The following is a 20,823-nucleotide window of genomic DNA, read 5'->3' as shown; positions in this document are numbered from 1 at the left end:
GTTTGGCAGGTCAAAAAAATTCCAGTCATTTATTGAGAGCTGCTTGGTAAAGAATCACAGCCAGCGACCAGCAACAGAACAATTGATGAAGCATCCATTTATACGAGACCAACCTAATGAACGACAGGTCCGCATTCAACTCAAGGACCATATTGACAGAACAAAGAAAAAGCGAGGAGAAAAAGGTTAGAAGCACGTTTGTATTTCAGCAAAGGAAACAAAAGACGGAGCGAGCCATGGGCTCTTGATGTATTTGGAGGTGACCATGGGGGTTTCAGATGGACCTGCATTATTCTTTAGTGTGAAGGCCTGCCTCTGAGCTCATAGCCTGTAGGCATCAATGGATTGAGCCTGTGAAATGGAATCTTCATGAAAGGATAGAACTGTAAGGAATATTACCTCTTCCAGGCACTAACAAAGAGACATGTTGAGTAATACTATGAAGTGGTTTAATATGACAAGTGATTTTCTTAGTTCAAATGAATATTCATGTTTTGAAGGCTAAAAATCTACAGAAGACAACCTAAAAAAAAAAAAAATCATTTGGTTGACATTTTTGTATACTGGCACTCTTCAGCATTTAAGTTTTTGTGCTCTGAGGCTCATTTAGAATTTAGCTCAGAAGTCAGAATGAATTTTCTTATAGTCACAGAGATGCCAGACTTGCTATTTGGAACATTGAATTTTGAGCTGGAGGATCATTTCATGTACTTCTTTATTTTATAGATTGAAAAACTCTTATCTCTTATGGCTCTGGCTGTTCTACCACACTATCTTTTCATGGCATCGATGGAAAGAACATGAGTTCAAACTTGGGGTCCTGGGGCCGTATCCTGGTTGTTCAAATAGAGACCCGGACTTCCTTAACTAGCATCCTGACTAAGCAGGAAATTCACGTGGTCTGGGGCAAGCTTTGTGCCCGGTTGGATGGGGAGTTGGGGAAGGTTGAAGTATGGGGAGGAAAGGGAAAGATCCAGAGGACAGACAGAATGAGTCCTCCCCGAGTGGAGGCAGGAGGGTCAGTGGAGGAAAGGGGAGGGCTGATGGTGAGGAGGCAGTATAGGGCTGGTAAGGTGAGCCCTGAGCGTGCAGCCATGGAGAGTAAAGGGGAAGACCAGGCACCGACGGTGCGACACAACTGGCGACATGATTTTCCTCTTTTCCGTCCTCAACACCATTCTCCTCTGTTCTTCCAAGCCAGATGGAGCATTGGAGGGTGGTGGGCCCCACAGGACAGAGTGTGCTCTCCTTTTATTTGAATTTCCCTTCTTTGCCTCTGCAGTTACCATCTGTAATGTGGCGAGGTGCAAGCAGGTGTGTGGGGTGGGTGGTAAGCATTGCAGGAGTCAAGACCGTAGAGGTAGGAGCAGCAGGGGGCTGAGGCAGGAGGGGAAATCCTCAGTGAAGGCTCAAGGGAAGCCTTCCTTCTTGGCTGCTGGCCTCAGGGAGTCAGGGAAATGTGCGATCAGGTTAGACTCCAGAGTAGGAGGTTATGAGGCGAAGCCAAAAAGGAGGCCCATCACCTGAAACTAATGAAATATTGTATGTCAACTATCCTTCGATTTAAAACAAAGATACATTGCTGAATGTTTGAGGATCAAACTATTTTCACTTGAAGTGCTGAATAGGAAATAAAGCTTCATTGCCTGTTTTGATTGAATACAAAATTATTATAGCACTGAAAAATAAATAAATAAAAATTCCGAGCAAAACAAAACAATAAAAAAGGAGGCCCATCTCCAGTTGTGAGTGGGTGGAAGGGGATGGGGTGTTTGTCAGAACCCAAGGGGCTGGGAGGGCAGCCCAAGCTGGAGGAACCAGGCATGAGAGAAACAGGTAAGTCAAGGTCAAAAAGCTACAGGACTGATTTTTCAACTGCTGTTTATTAATAGTGGCCTTCCACTCCAGGAAGTTAAAATTGTAATGGGGACATTTTAGAGAGGAGTGTCAGACATGCAACCATTAAAGGCCAATTTCTCTAAGAGGGAAATTTATTTTTCTATGGGCCTGTCTTTTCCAGACTCAGACTAGTTCAAATTCTAGCTCTCCAACAAATTCTGACCCCCTGAAGAGTTATGTGAACTTCATCCCAGTTTTCTCATCTTTAAAATAGGAGAGGGGATATAATAGTAATTAGTATTGCCTGGCATTGTTACAAAGGTTAAGTGAGATAATGCATTGAAATATTTAATACAATGTCTAGCATATAGTCATACTTAATAAATATTAGCTATTCTCATATAGACAGTTCTTTTTTGACCTACAATTTTTCAGTACTATTCAGAATCACTTCCTGAGAACTCATGACCTCTTTGCCTTTGACCTGTGAGTAGAATGGGTAAAGCTTGTGCCTTGGGTTGCTTTCACATTGGGAGGGCACAAACTCTAAAATGTGACTCGAAACACCCCATTCTATGAAAATAAGACTATTTTTTTTTATTTTAGAAAAGGGAGGAGAGGGACAGTGGGACAGAGGGAGAGAGAGAGAATCTCATGCAGGTTCCTTGCTCAGCATAGAGCCTGATGAGGGGCTAGATCCCACAATCCTGGGATCATGACCTGAGCCAAAATCAGGAGTTGGACACTTAACCAACTGAGCCAGCCAGGTGCCCCCAAATAAGACTATTTTTAATGTGTTCCTTCTCTGCAGAGTAGAAGAGCAAGATTCCTGGTAGGAGGTATGCTCCACAGTTACATGGTAATTTAAGAAACCTAATTCTGTTTAGGCTCAAAGCCATCAGAAGCCTTCATTTTTGTCTGCTCCCCAGAAGGAGTATTGATCAAATGAGGTTTCATTCCATTTGCTCAGTTTCATCAAATTACTTCATTTGCTTCCTGTAATACTTTCATACTCTCTTAGTGGCTCTAAGAGTAGCTTTTGGTACAATCAAACAATTTTATGAGAATTGATTTATGATTTTTTTAAGCCAATATTATTTTTTCCTTAAGATATGTTGACGTATGCTAATTTATGCCAGTAATATAAAAACAATAAGACCAGATTTTGGTGAAGTATTACAGTTGAAGGGCCTGACAAATGCAGGTTTTCCCATCGAGAGTAGAAATAATTGGATTAATTGGGTGTTTCTTTTCCTTGCTAGAATTTCCTTCTCTAGATAAAATTTCTGCAGTTTACTTCCTACTCTTCTTCCATTGATTTATTTCAGGTAAATTTGGAAAAGTACACTTTCAGTGTGGAATATTGAAACACTTTATGGAAGTCCTTTACATTTTGGTGACATAATACTCAAAAATAAGTAGCCTGAAAACTTCATACATATCTAAATATTTGAAACTAACTTGTGACTTTAAAAAAATGCACTTGACATCATCATGCTTTTGGCTCCTTTTCATTAGCCCTTTAATGGCTGAAGAGTATGGAAGGCAAAGGGTTTAGTTCTTTTCATGTGTGCTGCTTCCTGGTGGTAGCCCAACCAAATTGCAGTTTTAGTTCCTTTTTAGGGGTACACAAATGCCTTCAAAGTTATAATTACTAACCCACAGCTATGAAAGGATAACAGTAATGTGACGCCCTGCCTTGCTTAAAAGTAAAAGCTCTTCCAAGATACCCCAAACCCCGCAGAAAAGTCTTCAGCAAGCACTTTTATATAAGGATCAGAAAGTCATATCAGACCTGCTGGCCTAACTCATTCTGTCTGCTTTTCTCACACCCAACATCTAGCCACCAACAACTCATTGTGAACATGTCATGCCCTTTAATACTGCCACCCTTACCCACGTGGTTATGTTGCTTGGAATGTCCTTTTCCCACCACTTTCAGCTGCCATCTGCCTGGAAGGGGGCCACCAACAATTACAATGTGCAGCTCATTTCCTCCTCAAAGGCTTTGCTGCCCCCTCTCCCTCATTATGACCGATGGGCTTTGCTTCTTTCTCTGATATCTCATTGCTCTTTTTATGCACTCCTCTTTAACATATAATATCTTGGAAAGAATACTAGTTTCAAAGTTGGAAAAGTTCTGGATTGAACTCTAAATTCAAAGCCCAGATTGACTGACCTTTTATTAATAAGTCATTGGTTCGGTCACTTAACCTCTTGTGATAGTGTCTTCACTTGAAAATGTGTTAAAGTATTGTTATGCAAAATAAATGAAAGAACATAGGTAAAGTATCTAGCAGGGTGACTGGCATGGGAGATACCCAATAAAGATTAATTTCTTCATAATCATGGAGGATCTGATTACCTACTTGTCCATCTTGCCCATTAGATTCTGATCTCCTCCAAAGCAGACGCAATCGTATTTATTATTACATATTAACTTGCTTAACATATTACTGAATTAAATGGATGCCCCCAATGGGCAATTGAATGAATGTCCCCAGTGGTCCATTTATGTCTTTTTTTTTGAGAGAGAGACAGAGAGAGAGAGCACGTGCACACACGTGTGTGTGAGCAGGAGAGGGACAGAGGGAGAAAGGGACTTGGTCCCACAACCCTGGGATTATGACCAGAGCTGAAATCAAGAGTCAGATGCTCAACTGACTGAGTCATCCAGGCACCCCAACTCTATATTTTTAATAGCACACATTGTCAAGTTTCTTTATGGTGTTTATCGACATATCTAAAGACAGTTTGTGGGTCCATGTAAGTCATAATAAAACTCCTACTTAAAAAAATGATTAATAAGTTAATACTGGGCCAATAAAAGTTGGTTTAGGTGGTCCCATAATGAGGAATTAACACAAACTGAAAAGTTATTTTGCATTTCCTTGTCTTGACTTTCATGTGAACACTAGCCATTAGGGACAGGTATCTAGAGTCAGCTGGGACAGTTTTGACTGTTAATTCCATGCACTTGAATCCAGCTGATGGGAACTATTAAATCACAAGTCAGGAGGCCTGGAGCCTGTCCCAGGTCAGCATTAATGACAGCTCTTTGGGCCTCAGATTACTTATATATAAAACAAGGGTCGGGGGGGGGGGGCGGGGATTGACCGAGCCGCAGCATCTTTTTGTGCACTAACATTCTGTGAGTCTCTCTTTAGATGAGACAGAGTATGAGTACAGCGGAAGTGAGGAAGAAGAGGAGGAGAATGACTCAGGAGAGCCCAGGTAGGAGAGCAAAAGCTAAGTGTTACTTTCACATTCTGAGTTGTGCTTGTGTGAAACGTGCTTCCTTTTGATTTATAGGTTCATTTTTAAGAATCCAGCAAGGTGGTCTCATTTAATTTATTGCCCATGAACATACTCATTAATTTGGGAAAATTTCCCCGGGGCAGACTCTTACAAAAATGTGGAAATCAGCGTATTCTTTATGTTGTCCCCTAAGATTTATGGTCTCTATTCTAAGACCTTGTTTCCTCATGTATGTAACGTGTAGAATGGGTAGAGGCAATTATCTGGGTAATACAAGACTCAAAGTACCTAAAACTGCGACTTTCAGGAGACCTCAGTGGTATTTTGGGACTTGAATTATTCACTTCGTTACATCATACCTTTCTTTAAGAAGCCCATTTGGGCAGCCACTGTCCTTGCCACATGTCTTGGTATTTTCACCACAGTCTAATCTGAGAGGAAATAATTTCCAGGAAATCGAATCATGCTCGAGAGGGGAACCCTACATAGAAACATTCATGCCCACCTCAGTTGTCACATGTTGGATCCCAGAACCAATGCTGCCATCCCTGCGTTTTGAATTTCACTTGACATTGATTCCGACTTTCTTCCAGTGTGTTTATGAATGATTAAGGTTAGTGTACTCACATTGCTGGGATTTCTGTTCCTTGAGACAATTCAGCTGGCAGCAGTTTGGTGAGTTGAGGGGGACAGGCACACACACCATGGTGTGGGAAGTGAGATTTATCGGGGAAAATGCAAAAGAAGAAAGCTCAGTGGGGTATATAGGGCTCCATCCTCTAGCCATCCAAGGAGAGGACTCCAATGATCCGGGAGGCATAATTGCCATACTGCTGGGGCGGAGCTACCTGACCAGGAAAGAGGCCAGCTCAGCCACTGCTGTTAGAATGAACCAGTGGCTTCTTTTTTTGAGTTAACTCAGATCTCCCAAGCTGGATTATTGCTGAACTACAGGAAGAAGGAGGGACTTACTGAGCCATCCAGTTTTTCTCTTCACCTGCTACAGGAATTTTCAAGGTCAGAAACTGAAGGAAAGTTTTTCCTTCCATCTGATACTTTACATGGGCCACCCCCAGTTTAGCTACATAGAGATAATGTCTGTCAAGTAGTGACGATCAAAGGCAAAGGACCAAATGCCCTGCATTCAGAGAGGTTGTGCACTATTTTTTATTTTTCCAAAGCTCACCCAGATGTCACGTCAGCCCTTCTGATCACTCTCTAGAGAACTGAGAAGCCACATTTTAACTAGTACTTGCTAAACTGAGTCACTTAGCCGGCTGACCTAGCCATGCCTTAACACTTCTATAATTGTAACGTGTCATTATATCACACTGAAGATTATGTTCCAAGTCCTGTTTTATGGGCACATGTAATTAATCTTTGTGAAATCCTGAAAACTCGAAAGCGACAGTGGTTATCTCATTTTAAAAATGAGTTGAGAGCTCAAAGATGGCAAGCAGGTCACACACCAAGTTTATGACTGAGCTACTACTACAGCTCAAATCGCCTGACATTGATTCAACATCAGTTAATTGATTCAACATCAATTGATTCAACACCAGTGCATCCTCGTGTGCGTGGTGAGGCCGGGCTCCCCAAGTCCTGCCTTTTTGCACGGAGCTTGTGGCCTGTGTGGATAAGCTCTCTTGCTTGGGGTTTGGTTTAGAGTCCTACACAAAAGCTGTAAGTTTTAGAGGAGTTTTGTTAGTAGAATCCAAGCACCGTCTGTGGGACATCATGAACAAAGCCTTTTCATGTCATTTTTTGGCATTGATGGCAGTCACGCGGCATGCTAACCGCTCTCCAAAACAGAATAATCCCCTCGTCAACTGCCACCAAATCTGCTCCCGTTTGCGTCACCACCACTGTCCAGGTGCCAGACAAAACCTGCAAGCATTGCTCACTCCACACACCAGATCCATCAACAGGCTTCATCAGCTCTCCCAGCAAGTGCTTCTCTGCCTCCATCCTCACCGCCCCACCCCCACAGAGCCACTTCAGTGCCAGCCCAGCTGGTGGCCCTGCTTGCCCTCACCTCCCACGCCCTGCAGACAGAAGTCCATTCAGCAGCCAACAAATCCCATCACGTCACTACCCTGACTATAACCTTTCCATTGCTGGCTTCCATGCCATGTGCCTTCCCGGTCTGCCCAGTCTCTCTGGCCTCCTCTTGGACCACCTTTCTCCTTCACTGTGCTCTGGGAAGTCCCATGGAGTTTGGTTCCTCAAAGATGCCGCACCTGTCCCCGCCACGGGCTTCTACATTTGCTTTTCTTTCTGACTGAAAGGTTCTTCCCCTACGTCTTTGTGGGACCAACCCGTCATCATTTGAGTGTTGGCTCATCTGGCACCTTCTCAGAAAGTTCTTCCCTGATCACCCCCGTCTTGAGCAGAACCATTAATTCTCGCCCCAGCCTCCTGCCATTGCCACTCTTAAGCCATTACATCTTTTGTCTTATATAGAGCCCTGCTCCTACGTGAAATTGTTATCTGTATCTTATCTAATTATTTGTCTGTCTCTCTTCCCCACAACAAGATAACTAGAGAGAACATTCATTGAGCAACTGCTGTATCCACTGGAACCTATCACAGTGCCTGCTACCTAGAAAGGGTCAATAGTTATTTAATGGATTTATCCCAAGTGGAAGTTGCCAGAAAGATGAAAAGATTTGCGTGAACAAATAAGAGCCTTCCCCACCTCCCTGTTAGGCTGCTGTGTGCAACCAAAGAGTCTAACTTTGCGTTGTTCACATGCAGTTAGATGTGAATAGGACAGCCCTAGACCAGGGCTGTGGGGAGAGTTGCTTTATGGTGTTTTCTATCCTCTTTTTCTTTCTACTTTCTTTCTTACATGTGCGCGCGCGCACACACACACCCACACACACATACACATGATGCACAACCACCGTTTTACAGATGAGGAAACTGAAGCCCATGGTGCTTAAACAGAATCTAGGCATCAGTGAGCTGGGTTGAAGTCTACACCATCTGCTCCAGAACAAACCATGTCACTTCTCTTTAATCCTGGTGCAGCGAGACAAGCCCTGAACTCTCTGACTTTGGCAGGCTTGGGTTCCTATTCTACTCTGTGTTGACCTTGACTCAAATGTTCTCCCTCCCTGGCTCATCATGTCTTCACATGAACAGCCTGTCCTTTGCCTCCTGGGGTTTGGTGCAGGGAGTCACGGAGGAGGTGGGGGGGTGGGGGTGATGTACTCATCTTAGTAGAATAGGTTCCCTGCTGCTCCCGGTTGTTCATTTCATTTGCTGGATTTTTTTGTGCTTTTCTTAAACATGAAAACCAGCCGATCCAGGGCCTAAGGCTTGCACACTCATTAAAGCCTTTAGAAGCAGATCTTTGCATGTCACAAGGGTGAGGGAGCAGCGTGGACAGTGCTGGAGAGAGGTGATGACATCTCCATCTAGGGATGGAGACAGAACACGTATGCAGTAGTCACACTGAAAAGGAGGCTGAGCCTTGACTCAGTTTCCCTGGGGATGAGTACTGTAATTAACAGAGGGTCTAAGAGCCCCTGCTGGCACATGCGGCTCCCTTCCCCGCAGACAGGGGAGTTGTTGGCCCGCTGTCCTCCCCAGGACCCGGGTAATAATGACCCTTGCCGCACGCAGGATCCTGATCTCTCCCTCCTGCCCACAGCTCCATTCTGAACCTGCCAGGGGAGTCCACACTGCGGCGGGACTTCCTGAGGCTCCAGCTGGCCAACAAGGAGCGTTCGGAGGCCCTGCGGCGGCAGCAGCTGGAACAGCAGCAGCGGGAGAACGAGGAACACAAGAGGCAGCTGCTGGCCGAGCGCCAGAAGCGCATAGAGGAGCAGAAGGAGCAGCGGCGGCGGCTGGAGGAGGTGAGCACCTGCCCGGGCCACCGTGGAAGCCCACGCCTCTTGACCAGGTCGCTTCCTGAGTGTCCCATCCTTGTGTGGGGCCATGCCCGCTGGGAGCACACACCTTAACTTGCAAAGGAGGATGAGGCCTGAATGCTGTTACCAGTCAAGGACTTCCCTTGCCTGGCAGGGGGCCAGGGCGCGACCTTGGTGAGAAGTGACCTTGGTGTGGTCACTTCAGGAAAGCAGCTAAAGACCTCAGCCTCTTCAAGTCTTACTTAGATGTCACCTCCTCAGTGCAGCCTCCTTGACCACCTTACTTAAATTTGCACCCCCTCCCTCTAGCATGTCCTGTTGCCCTTCCCGGCTTTATTATTTTTACATAGCTCTTACCACCTTCACACGTACTCTCTATGTACCTTTGCACGTCTTACGCTGGAATCTGAGCTCCCGAGGACAGGGGATTTTGTCTCTTTCGTCCCCGATGCATCTCTCCATCATGTATCTCTAGCGCCTAGAACAGGGCCTTGCACATGGTAGATGCCTCGTGAGTATTCATGGAATGAATGAACTAATGTAGGAATAAATGAGTCGATATGGAGAGGTACAATATAGGTGTTAAGTAGACCGCAGTGACTAGGCAGGCAAGTGAAATGTCAGGTATGGAAACGCAGGGTCCTCCTGTAGATACTCCTTCGTCACCCCTCTGGACACTGTGGAAAGCACTTCACAAGTCCTTTAGCACACCTTTAGTATCCAGGACCCGTCCTCCAGCTTGCTGGCCACACTTGCCTTCACCAGCAGGCATTGCTGTCATCTGTGTGGGAAACCATACCAGCAGCCACACCTTCCTGCATGCCTTGTCCTGGGTGAGGCTCTCACCCTTGTGGTCTTACAGAAGTTTGTTAAGCCTCCTTCCTTTATGGGCCACATCAAAGCCTCTAGATAGTTAGGAAACTGAGAGCATAGCTGTTGGAAAAGTCTGATGGCAGATGAAAGGTTGACCGACTGCACGATAATGGGGCAGCAATTTTACAGTTTTCCCAACGCCGTCTTGCTCCTCGTTAACGGTTTACAGCAATTCACTTGCTCTGTCAGGTAGCCACGGCAGTTCGAGGCTGGTGGATTGCAGGCACCAGGAGCAGATTGCTTTTTAATTGGCACATCCAGGTCCAGCCTCCCTGGTTTAAATCGGTGAGGGCCTCCGTTTCAGTTTGCAGTAAAATCCTATCAACCTCATATATCCCTGGAATGTTCATACACAGACCGGCCACAATAATACCCAACAGTTGCAATTATAAAGTGACTTCTGTGCGCCAGCTCCTGGGTGAGGTTATTTGCTTATATCCAGGATCTCATCTACTATCATTATCTCTTTGCGTATATCCATTGCTTCTCATGCCGAATGCATACAATCCCCATTTAACCAAGAGGAAATTGAAGTTCAGGAAGAGATTGAAATAATTGGCCCAATATCACAGGGCCGCTAAGTGCGCAGTGTTCACACCCATTGAGATCTGATCTCAATGTCCACACAAGCCCCGAAATAAGTCATTGAAGCCTTGAACTGCGACCCTCACAATAGGACCTTGCAGGCTTCTGCAAGCATCAGTGGGCAAGTGAAGCACGTTCCAATTTCAGTTTATAAGTCTGTCTTCTTGTCAGTGTGAAGAATGCTCCGTGCAAGAGAAGTTTGAAGTTCACCACCGTCTATTCTAAAAATGACACTGTAGTAGACGGAGACCCTGCGGTGCCATGGAAAGGAGACCTTGGAAGGAGCAGGCAGAGGCAGGGGAAAGGGAGGTGTGGGTGTTAATTAAGCAGCTCTCAGAAGCGAAGCACGGAGTATAGCTGTGCAGGTGCCTGTACCCCCTCTGGTTACTCTCCTGGGCACGAATTGAAATCCCTTGCAGCTAAGACCTGGTGTCACCTTCAGCCCAGCCAGGTCAGTCGGGACCTCTCATTCTAGCCCCCAGTCCAGAGCTGTGCCATATCCACCAGTCTGCCAGTTCTGAGAACCAAATGCCTCTGCGGGCTGGAGCCCATGTTTACTCGTGTAGACTCTGGCCAAACCTCTCCCCTCACCTAAGCAGTACCCTGTCGGGCTCTGCCCCCACGTCCCGCCTCTCCTGCTCCCTTCCTGATGGTTTATTCCTTCCAAGGGCATTTCTGAAGGGCACCACCTCACTGAGGCGTTAAACCCTGGAAACCTTGACCATAAGCCTTAGTTAGTGGGCTCCTTGCCTAATGACTTGTTACACTTAATTTCAAGTGAAAGACACTTACCATGTAAACCCTAGAAAATCTCCACTGTCCTCCCATAAAACATTTAAAATACTGAAGAATGCCCACGTGCCTGTGCATACACACACACACTTATGTGAACTTTCTTCCTTTTTTTTTTTTTTTTTTAATTTTAACATAACAACTTTTGACCTTTGAGCCTGGATCCTCAATTAATGTAAAGTCTTTTCAGAGGATGCGTTGTGTTATTTTCTTTTGTTTTTATCTGTATTTTCTTCCCTTCTTACCTGATATGATTTATCTGAGCTTTAAATGTTTTTTTTTCATCAAGTTGCTAAAATAACGATTTCTAACGCTTTCCAAAGCATTTACCATATGACAGGTACGCTGTTCCACACTTTACATGAATTGTCTCATTTAATCCTCACAATAACCCCCAGTCTGAAGATAATGCAGCTGAATTTCAGAGAGGTTATGGGGCACCTGGGTGGTTCAGTTGGTTGAGCATCCGACTCTTCATTTCAGCTCAGGCCATGATCTCACATTCTGTGAGTTAGAGCCCCACATTGGGCTCTAAGCAGACAGCACGGAGCCTGCTTGGGTTTCTCTCTCTCTCTCTCTCTCTCTCTCTCTCTCTCTCTGTGCCCCTCCCCCTCCCCCATTCATGCTATCTCTGTCTCTCTCAAAATAAGCAAATAAACTTAAAAAATATTTTTTTCGGAGAGGTTAATAACTTGCTACAGGGTCACACAGCTTGGGAGGAAAACTAGGTTTCAATCCCAGGGGATCGGACTCCAGAGCCAAAGAGCTGTCACTGCATCCATTCTGCCTCTCCACTGATTAGCCAGGCATATTTTTCTGGCCCATGGTCCTGTGGCCTTTTACTCTGAGAACCTAAGGACTTTTGAGCAAAGGCAAACAAGCTGCACCCAGCCAGCGTGTGCTCTTCTTTAAAATGGGTTCTGGCTCTGGTGTGCCCCGTCAGAGCTATGGCCAAGGCCTCCTCGTGTCTCTTCTTGTGTGGCACTTTCTGGAGCCTCTATATTGGAGGCAGGTCAGAGTTCAGACTCAGTGGGGCACATGTACCCACAGAACACACCCTCCGAGTCCCCGCTTGCACCAAAGGCAACAGTGTGCCCAAGGACACTTTGCTTTGTGCACCAACGCACATGAGCCCTGGCTTCTCCTCAGAAGCAGGAACACTTGTGACCACAGGGCATTAAGAGATTACACCAGCTTTATCTTTTGATCCTTCATCTTGCACCTATTCCTCAACACAAAGAAAAAGAAATACTAACTACTGAGGTGGCTGTAAATTCTGAACTCCTAAGTAATAACTGTCTCTGCCACCAGGGGCTCCTCTCCTGCATCCTGCTCCTGCTGGATCCCCATCCAAGTCTGCCGCCCTGACCCGTGGTGATAACTTGTGTTTCTGGTGCCTTGAGTAGGAGCTTGGACTATGTAGAGGCAGTGAAAGCCCACAGTTAGGCTTGCAGATTTAGCTTCATTGTGGGTCAGGTGGGCTTTTGTTGGCATCCTGGAAATGCAATTCGATTCTCAAATAAAGGGCCATCAGATGACCTTCTGGTGACGCAGGGCTGTGTAGGTTGTACACAGGGGATCTCAGATGTCACCTCCTACCAGAGTTTTAGTTTCCAAGGAAGCCCTGTGTGTCCTTTGCTGTTTATGGGTAACCATGTGGATTTGAATAGGTTCTATATCAGTATCTGCATATTCTTAGAAGGACTTTGTACACTGAATGTAGTCATTTATCAGCCTCATGAAAAGGACGTGACTTTGGACCAACGATAGGTTGGGTATAAGACTTTCAGCTTTTGACCAGTGATAAAGCACAATGTATAACTAATTTCCAGGCAATTGACTGAACCTAGCTAAGGTGAATGAATCCATCAATAGTGAGAAAAGTACATAGAAGACCTCCTTTATTTTTATTTAGTTCAATAAAAATTTCTTTCTATCACTTGGCCTACACAAAATCCCTCTTCTTTTATTCTCCATCACAGAGTTAGGGGCCAAGAATCATGACCTTAAAGTGCTACAGCACTTACTATGGTCATCTTTTCAGACTAACCTTGGCCAGATTTGTGGTGATACTTAACTGTGCCCAAGAGTTTTGGAATGGTTTTAGTGATTTGTCATTTTTTTTCCAACCCACTGAGAGCATTCTATGCCTTTGTTTGGAGAAGAATATCTTTAAGTCACAAGAATAATCAGATTGACCCCACGGGCACCAAATTGCTCAATGGTGGTAAGTTTCATTCTTCAGAGAATTGCGTTAAGTCTTTCAAGTCACCTACGTCTTATTTAGTGCCCTTCAAGACCATCATAACATCAGCCAGTTATAGAAACAACCAATCCTAGCTGAAAGATGTTATACTGCTTTGGTTCTATTGCCTGAAAAAAAATCTTTTAAGAAATACCACTAGTATCTTGTTGGCCAGTAAGAGTGGAGCGCTGATCTAAAAAGTGAGAGCCTAACAGTCTTGACAGGTGAATTCCCCATAAGCCTCTAACTTTTTAATGTCAGTGGCTGGGCTTTCGAAGATGTTAGGCTCAACTGGGTATGGAAGAATTAAAACATGTTTCCTATTCCGACGAGCAGTCATTCAACAAATTTCATGAATTCACACCTCTGCTATTTTGGACCCCAGGAATACAGTCTGCCCTGGTGTTCACCAGATCTCTGAGGGAAACAGGCATGGGGCAGATAGTCACCTAAATAACCACTCATTATCATTGCCAGACTGCTGTGGTGGAGAGCAAGGGCGGCTAAGTAATCAACCAGAGAGGTGTGGGGTGGAGACAGCAGCCCAGCCTGGCTGGGAGGCCTGCTGGGGATTCCAGCTGAAGGACTTGGGTGGGAGGGGCACGCAGAGATGCCAGGCAGGTAGGCCAAGGCACACTCATCTAGACAGCCTCCCAGGTCCAGTTAAGGATTTTTAAATTTTACCCTGAAAATAGTGGGAAACCACTGACATGTGTTAACCAAGGGAATGCAATCAGATCGGCATTTTTAAAAGGAAACTGTGGCTGCTGCAAGGTTGAGTGATTGGAGGAGGCAAGAGTGGACAAGAGAGCCAAGTTGGTCCAGGTCAGAGAGGGTGGTGTTTCTGTGAGTGGCGGTGGAAGGGGGATTGAGGAAAGGGGACACACTGGAAAGAGATGCGGGCTGTAGAACATGCAGAATACATATGTAAATGTGGTGCCTGAGTAGATGTCATGGATGGTTCCCAGTGTGGACTGGAGCATCTGGCTGGAGGACCAGGTTTGGGACCAAGAGGATAAGATGAGCTTGCAATGTGGTGAATTGAAGATGTCTGTGAGGTGGCCAGTGGTGATGCCAAGCAGGCAGTTGGATTATATGGAGGCAGCCAGAGAAGAGAGGGTGGGATGGGGAAAAGGGGACATCACGGCTTATGGTACTGGAAGTATGCATCAAGAAGAGAGGAGGGTGTGGGCCTGAACTCTGAGAACATCGAGCAAGAGAGGAGAAGCCAGCAAAGACTGATAGAGGTGTAGAAGGAACACCCGTAGAATTTGATGTTATTGCAAAGAAAATCGAGTATTCGAGGGCAATGAACAAGTTAAAGGGGCCTGCTCTGCAGAATGCCGCCCCAAGGTCGAGTAAGATAAGTGCATTCATTTCCTGTTTGAGAGAGAGGGAAGCAATCTGCTCATTAAGTGGGATCTGAATTTGGGGTGCGAAGACATCAGTTTGGGTCTGAGCACTGCCATGTGCCTCCTGCACACCCTGACCACTCTTTGAGTCTCCCCACTCTGGCTCGCATTCCTGGGCTCTCACAGAGGTCCCCAACCAAGCTTGTCCCCTACCTAAGTCACGTTGGGAATTAACCAGGAAGACGGACTCGAAAGAACTTTGTCAACTGCCCAAAGCTGGACAGATCTCTCTTTTGAAGGGCCTGTCCAGTGTAGTTTAAATATGGCTAATGAGCCCCACCTCGTGCTTCTGCTTAGAGAACTCTAAACAATTTTGAGTTCATCCATTTGTGGCCAGCTTTTTTTAATGTTTATTTATTTTTGAGAGAGAGAGAGAGAAAGAGAGAGTGCAAGGAGGAGGAGGAGGCAGAAAGAGAGAGAGAGGGAGAGAGAGAATCCCAGGCAGGCTCCACACTGTGAAGTCCAATGTGGGGCTCAAACTCAGGAACCGTGAGATCATGACCTGAGCCGAAATCAAGAGTTGGACGCTTAGCCAACTGAGCCACCCAGGCGCCCCCATTTGTGCTCAGCTTTTGCTCGCGTTCTCCCTTATCATCTGCTTTCCTTCAGGGTAAGCAGACTAGTCTCAGAGAAGCTGTAGCAGCTGCAGCCTGAGCCCAGAGAAGCCCCTGGTATGTGAGGTTATTCTTTGGAACCTATGTCGTTTCTCCCAGATGTTCTTATACCAAAGCAAAGGGGCAGGGGTCAGGGGAAGCTGCACACATCTTAAAGATGCCAGTATGGCTCTTAAAGAGCCAGTATGTGCAGGACATCACAATAAAGCTCTGAAAATCCCCACGGGCAACAGAACACTTGGGGAAGATTCTGTTGATAGCAGTATTTTGTCTAACAGTTACCTTCCTTATTAAGTACAAGTTTTTAACTTAACTGTGCCTCAGTTTCCCCATTTGTAAAACTAGAAAGAATAGTAGGATTACCTTCCAGGGCTGTCATGAGGATTCAATGAGTTAGTTCCTGGAAAAGCTTAGAATGTGACTAACACTTACAGCAGCACTCAATAAATATTAGTTATTATTATTGGAGTGGGTGCCTTTGGCTGAAGTCAGAGGTGTAATTTCCAAAAGTTTAAATGCTTTTATGTACAGTAGTAAAATCCTCTTGAATTTATTAAAATAAATGTACCAACAGGTAAGCTTTTATTCATGTCTTGAGAAGAGTATGTGTTATACTAGTAGGAATGCATTTATGTCATTAGGAGAAAAAAATGTCAATAGTTTTTAAATGACTGGATAGCTTAGTACAGAGGCAAACTGTACCAGCTTTGAAGCTATAGAAATAAAGGTGTAATTCAAACTATGTGGCCTTGAGTAAATTACTTACCCTCTCTGAACCTCAGCTTCTGTATATACACAATCAAAATACCATTTACTAGGGCACCTGGGTAGCTTAGTCCTTAAGCTGATCTGACTCTTGATCTCCGCTCAGGTCATGATTTCGAGCCTTCCATCTGGCTCTGTGCCAACAGTGTGGAGCCTGCTTGGAATCCTCTCTCTCTGTCCTTTCTCTCTGTGCTTCCCCCATCATATGAGTGTACATGCTCTCTCTCTCTCTCTCTCTCTCAAAATAAATAAACTTAAAAAATATACTATTTACTTTGCAGGACTGTTGTGAGAAGTAAAGGGAATCGTGTACAGAAGGCTTGACACAATCCTGACACAAGAATGATTGACATTATTGGCAATGGTTTTATTGTTATTTTGCAATGGATGATTTCAAAATTGTTGTTAGGATTTTCTATATAGATAGCATTTCCCACTGTCTGCCTTCATGAATTCTCCAAGGCACCTTCTCTATTTACTGTAACCCATGGACCTTTCCATCCCTTCCTGAGAGCACAGCTCTCATTGTCTCTTGCTGGCACGTCTGTCTGCTGATGCCTTAGCCAACGGCCCTGGCCTTGCCGGCACAGGGAGGCAGCCCATTCTCTGCCCTTCCGGGTGTACCTCATTTAGTAGGATGAACTGCCACCTAGAGAAGTCTCTTACCAGCCAAGCCTCCGGGAACCTTCCCCTGGAGAAATTCTGCTTTTTGATATATTCTCTTATCAGTATTCCTTGCTGTCATTTCCAATACTGTGTAATTATGATCCCATCATTGCCACCAAATGGCTACATCAAATTTTATGTCCTACCAGTACCTAAAACAAACCCCTAAGATAGAGATCTTGTTGTGTCTCAATAGTAAGCTTCTGGGCATCAAGGGCACTGTACCTTAGGAGTGAACCCTTTCACCGAGAAGGTAGGACCAAGGCAGTCAAAGGTACTGTAATCAACTGCCTGGGTTTGAATCTGTCTCTACCACTTACTGCCTTTGTGATCTTGGAAGAGACATGACTTCTTTCTGCCTCAGGTTGTCTGTTTATAAAAGGGGATAGTGATAATTTTGAGGATTGAATGAGTTAATATACAGAAAGCACTTAGAACAGTACCTGGCACCGAGCAAGTACCTAAGTAAGTTCAAGAAGAGAGTTGCAGAGGGAGGGAATAATCTTTGTTTCCCATGGTCTGCCTTGCCATTGCTACCCTGAGTCATCTTTTCAGGGTGCTTGCAGTCGAAGGTGGCCCGAGCAAGCTCAGCGCACAGAAGCGGGAGACAGGGAAATCAGGGCGGCTTTTCACAAGTGCACATTCCCACCCACCAGACCATACTCCCAGGCCCTCGACCGGAAGAAAGCACCATGAACAAGAATAACTCCCCCATTCAGGGCCTGGGGTATTAATTCATTGGCACTGCTGAGAAACGGCCTTTAATTCACTTAGTCATTAGCCATAGGCATCCTAATGTGTCTTGCGAGTGGCCTCAGTTGGGAGGCAAAGCAGCCCTTTATCCCTGAATGTCATTAGCATCAGCACGAAGACTGAATGCTTTCTAGCTGGGCTTTTGTTCTTTTATTGCAATAACTGAACAGAGATTGTGAATCAGCTGGGAGCCAGGCAGGCAAACTGGGTGCCCATTGTCCTAGGTGGGGCCTGCCCACGGGTCTCTGACGGTGGTCTGTGGTCGCACGCCTGTGTAAGTCACACCGGTGCTTCAGGAGGCCATGTGGTCGGCACGGCCGTATGGAACACTGCCTCTCGGTGGATCCCAGAAGGGCTCCTTGTTCTGACTTATCTGCCATGCTGCTTGGGCCCTTGGACACTGTGATGGGAGGGGTTTGCCAGTAGCACAAAGCAGTTGGGCTGAAATTCCTGAATGGCAGCTTAAAGTGTTACTAATATTTGAAATCCTATTTTTCAGACCCCTTTTTACATTTCCAAGGAATGGAAAGATATGCTAGTATGTTATTTTATTTTTTTTATTATTTTGTAAAGTTTATTTATTTTGAGACAGAGACAGAGAGAGCAAGGGCAAGTTGGGGAGGGGCATAGAGAGAGGGAGGAGAGAGAGAATCCTGGGCAGGCTCCACACTCTCAGCACAGAGTCCGATGCGGGCCTCAAACTCACAAACCATGAGATCATGACCTGAGCTGAAGTCAGATGCTTCACTGACTGAGACACCCAGGGGCCCCCATATGCCATATTTTACACTTACAGCATTTCATGCTGGAAAAAAGCCTGTGTTAGCCAGTTCCTGACCATCAATGTACCTAGAGCACCTTAGGTGGATGGCAGGGATGGCTTTTCAGTGACAGCATGGAATGGGCATTACAGACTGCCTTCCAGTATCTGGGATCTTTGTGGAACCTCTTTTATTACATCTGGCCTGCATCTCTGTATTGTACCATCAGTATTCTTAGTGGTCCCTAGCCATAGAACTATTACGGCAATAGTTGCCCAGACAATATAATTTCAGCATGACTTTTAGATTGGATTGTTTTCATTTCCCTTTTGTGTTCTTCAGTGAGCAGTTTTGTGGAATCATAGAGGCTGGAGAACATAAGGGACCTTGAAAGTCATCTCAGCCAATCCTTCTCCTGAAGAATCCCTTTGATAAGATGCCTCAGTCATTTAACCTGTTTAACATATGATCTCTGCTTATATGTTTAGAGGCTTGAGGAAGGATGTCCTATTTCTGAGCGGCTCCTAATGTTAAAAAATTCATCCTGTTATTGATTCAAGTCCTTGTGATATTCCTGCATTAATACAAGTGATGCCAAAGAAAACTAAATGACCTTCCCCTCCAGCCCCAGAAATGTCTGTGACAATGATAATCTCCTTCTCCCACTGTCACTGGTTCCTGCAGCCTTTCCATGTAAGATGCAATTTAGCATCTTCTGTACTATCCCAGATGTGCTGGAGTGGCCCTCTCTGTAGGCACTGTGTTAATAAACTGGGCCATAATGGGCTTGTTTTCATAGGATACCACTCTCCCATCTGAGAGTCTCATTTAAGGCTTCCAAAGGATGGCAGAAGGAATTTGGAGTCACAACTGCACTTGACTTTTACACTAACCTACAGAGTCATAGGTCCTCAGGATGTCATTCTGGCTTCTCTATATGATAACCAGGAAAACCCCGGTGGCCCTTCCTGCCGGGGGAAAACTGCAGCTTGGAGATAATTAGGAGCATGACCATGCTGAATAGCACCCGTAGAAGAGGCAGGACCAGAATTTGTCATTAAGCCTTCTCGCAGCTTTGTTTCAAACTTTCATTCCTTGGGCTACACGCGTGAAGATCTGCTTAGCACATAGGTACTCAGATGGTGCTTAGCCATAGGGCTGCCTACCGATCAAAAGTCGGCCTGGGAACCCAAAGGAAGAGCTTCACTTAGGAAGTTAATCTTCCGGGAAAGCTCTGAATGGGTAGGTTGGATGGTTTAACTTTAGTAGTATGAAGTAAGTGTAAAAAGAAAAGAGCGTGGCCTATCTGGCTGGTCTAGCTTTCTCATTGGTTCTCCTTATTCTGTGAGGAAAAGATGGGTAAGGAAGGGAGGATAAAAAGAAGGGGAAATGGCCACTTGTAAAAGCATAAGACAGCATCTTTCACGTCATATGTGTAGATGTCTCGGACAGCTTCTTTTGAATCCTTAGAGGGAGCATGGCAAGAGCCAGACATAGAGTATAGTCCTGGCTTTGCACTTAGCAGGTGAACTTGGGCAGGATATTGATCTGTGTTTGCCACAGTTTCCTCATCGGTCAGATGGGGATGGTGACAGCAGAACATGCCCCACAGGGCAGTGGTGACAACTAACGAGTCAGTATGAGTGAAGGGCTTGGGACGCTGCCTGGCATCATAGAAGGCACTACATGGTGTTTGTTCAGAATCCTGGTGTTAGTTGCAAGGTATCATGCCCTTGCGCTGCAAGTGGTTGGTCTTTCCAAAACCGAAATTTTAGCAAAAGTTAAAATGGGTGAATAGAATGCCCAAATGCTTGAACACCTCTCCTCACGATACAGCTGCTGTATGGCTTGTACAGAACAGTCCTATTTAAGTGAGGGGGCTGTGCAGTGGATTCAAAAGACCACACTGGGTCCTTTCATTCCGAGTGTCTTTGAACAGAGAGCTTCTTTGTTGAGGAGATGGTTGAAGGTACTTGCCACAGAGCCTGACTTGATCCCGTGCCAGCTGCTGGCCTGTTTCTGGAGGCTGACTCGGGTCTTCCACGCTCAATGAGGTCCCCTCTCACCTCTTCCAGGAGGTCACCCAGGTTGAAAGCAAGTGGAGCTGTCCAAGAGCAAACCAGAATTCTACTCTGTTTCACTTCTCATTCTGAATTGTTAGTAGATTGCTTAGCAATGCAGCACATCCTTGCTTAGAGTCGGATGAACAAACCTGTGAGATCACCTAATCTGCTCCCATGTTCAAGGTTGAGTTAAGGTGACTTATTCAAGGTCATATAGCATTCACTCATTTGTTAAACAATATTTCTTGAGACTGTGGTCTAAATGTTTGCTTTGGTGGCAGAGCAACACCAGAATCTAGTCTTACTATTTCTGATCCAG

At 45.3% G+C, this 20,823-nt stretch overlaps 1 protein-coding gene across 3 annotated transcripts in view; it reads left to right on the top strand.

The window, feature by feature from the left end:
- TNIK (TRAF2 and NCK interacting kinase) overlaps positions 1 to 20,823 on the top strand; it is a 392,919-nt gene that overhangs the window by 289,329 nt on the left and 82,767 nt on the right. For all 3 annotated transcript variants that reach the window (XM_047874618.1, XM_047874617.1, XM_047874619.1), the window contains exons 10-12: positions 10 to 185; positions 5,007 to 5,073; positions 8,756 to 8,960. In XM_047874618.1, coding sequence (XP_047730574.1) covers positions 10 to 185; positions 5,007 to 5,073; positions 8,756 to 8,960 — 448 coding nt within the window. The remainder of the gene's footprint in view (positions 1 to 9; positions 186 to 5,006; positions 5,074 to 8,755; positions 8,961 to 20,823) is intronic.

This window comes from Prionailurus viverrinus, chromosome C2, assembly GCF_022837055.1.
Source record: "Prionailurus viverrinus isolate Anna chromosome C2, UM_Priviv_1.0, whole genome shotgun sequence".
Lineage (NCBI taxonomy): Eukaryota > Metazoa > Chordata > Mammalia > Carnivora > Felidae > Prionailurus > Prionailurus viverrinus.
Note: the sequence above shows the minus strand (reverse complement) of the source record. Positions and strands in the feature narration are given on the sequence as shown.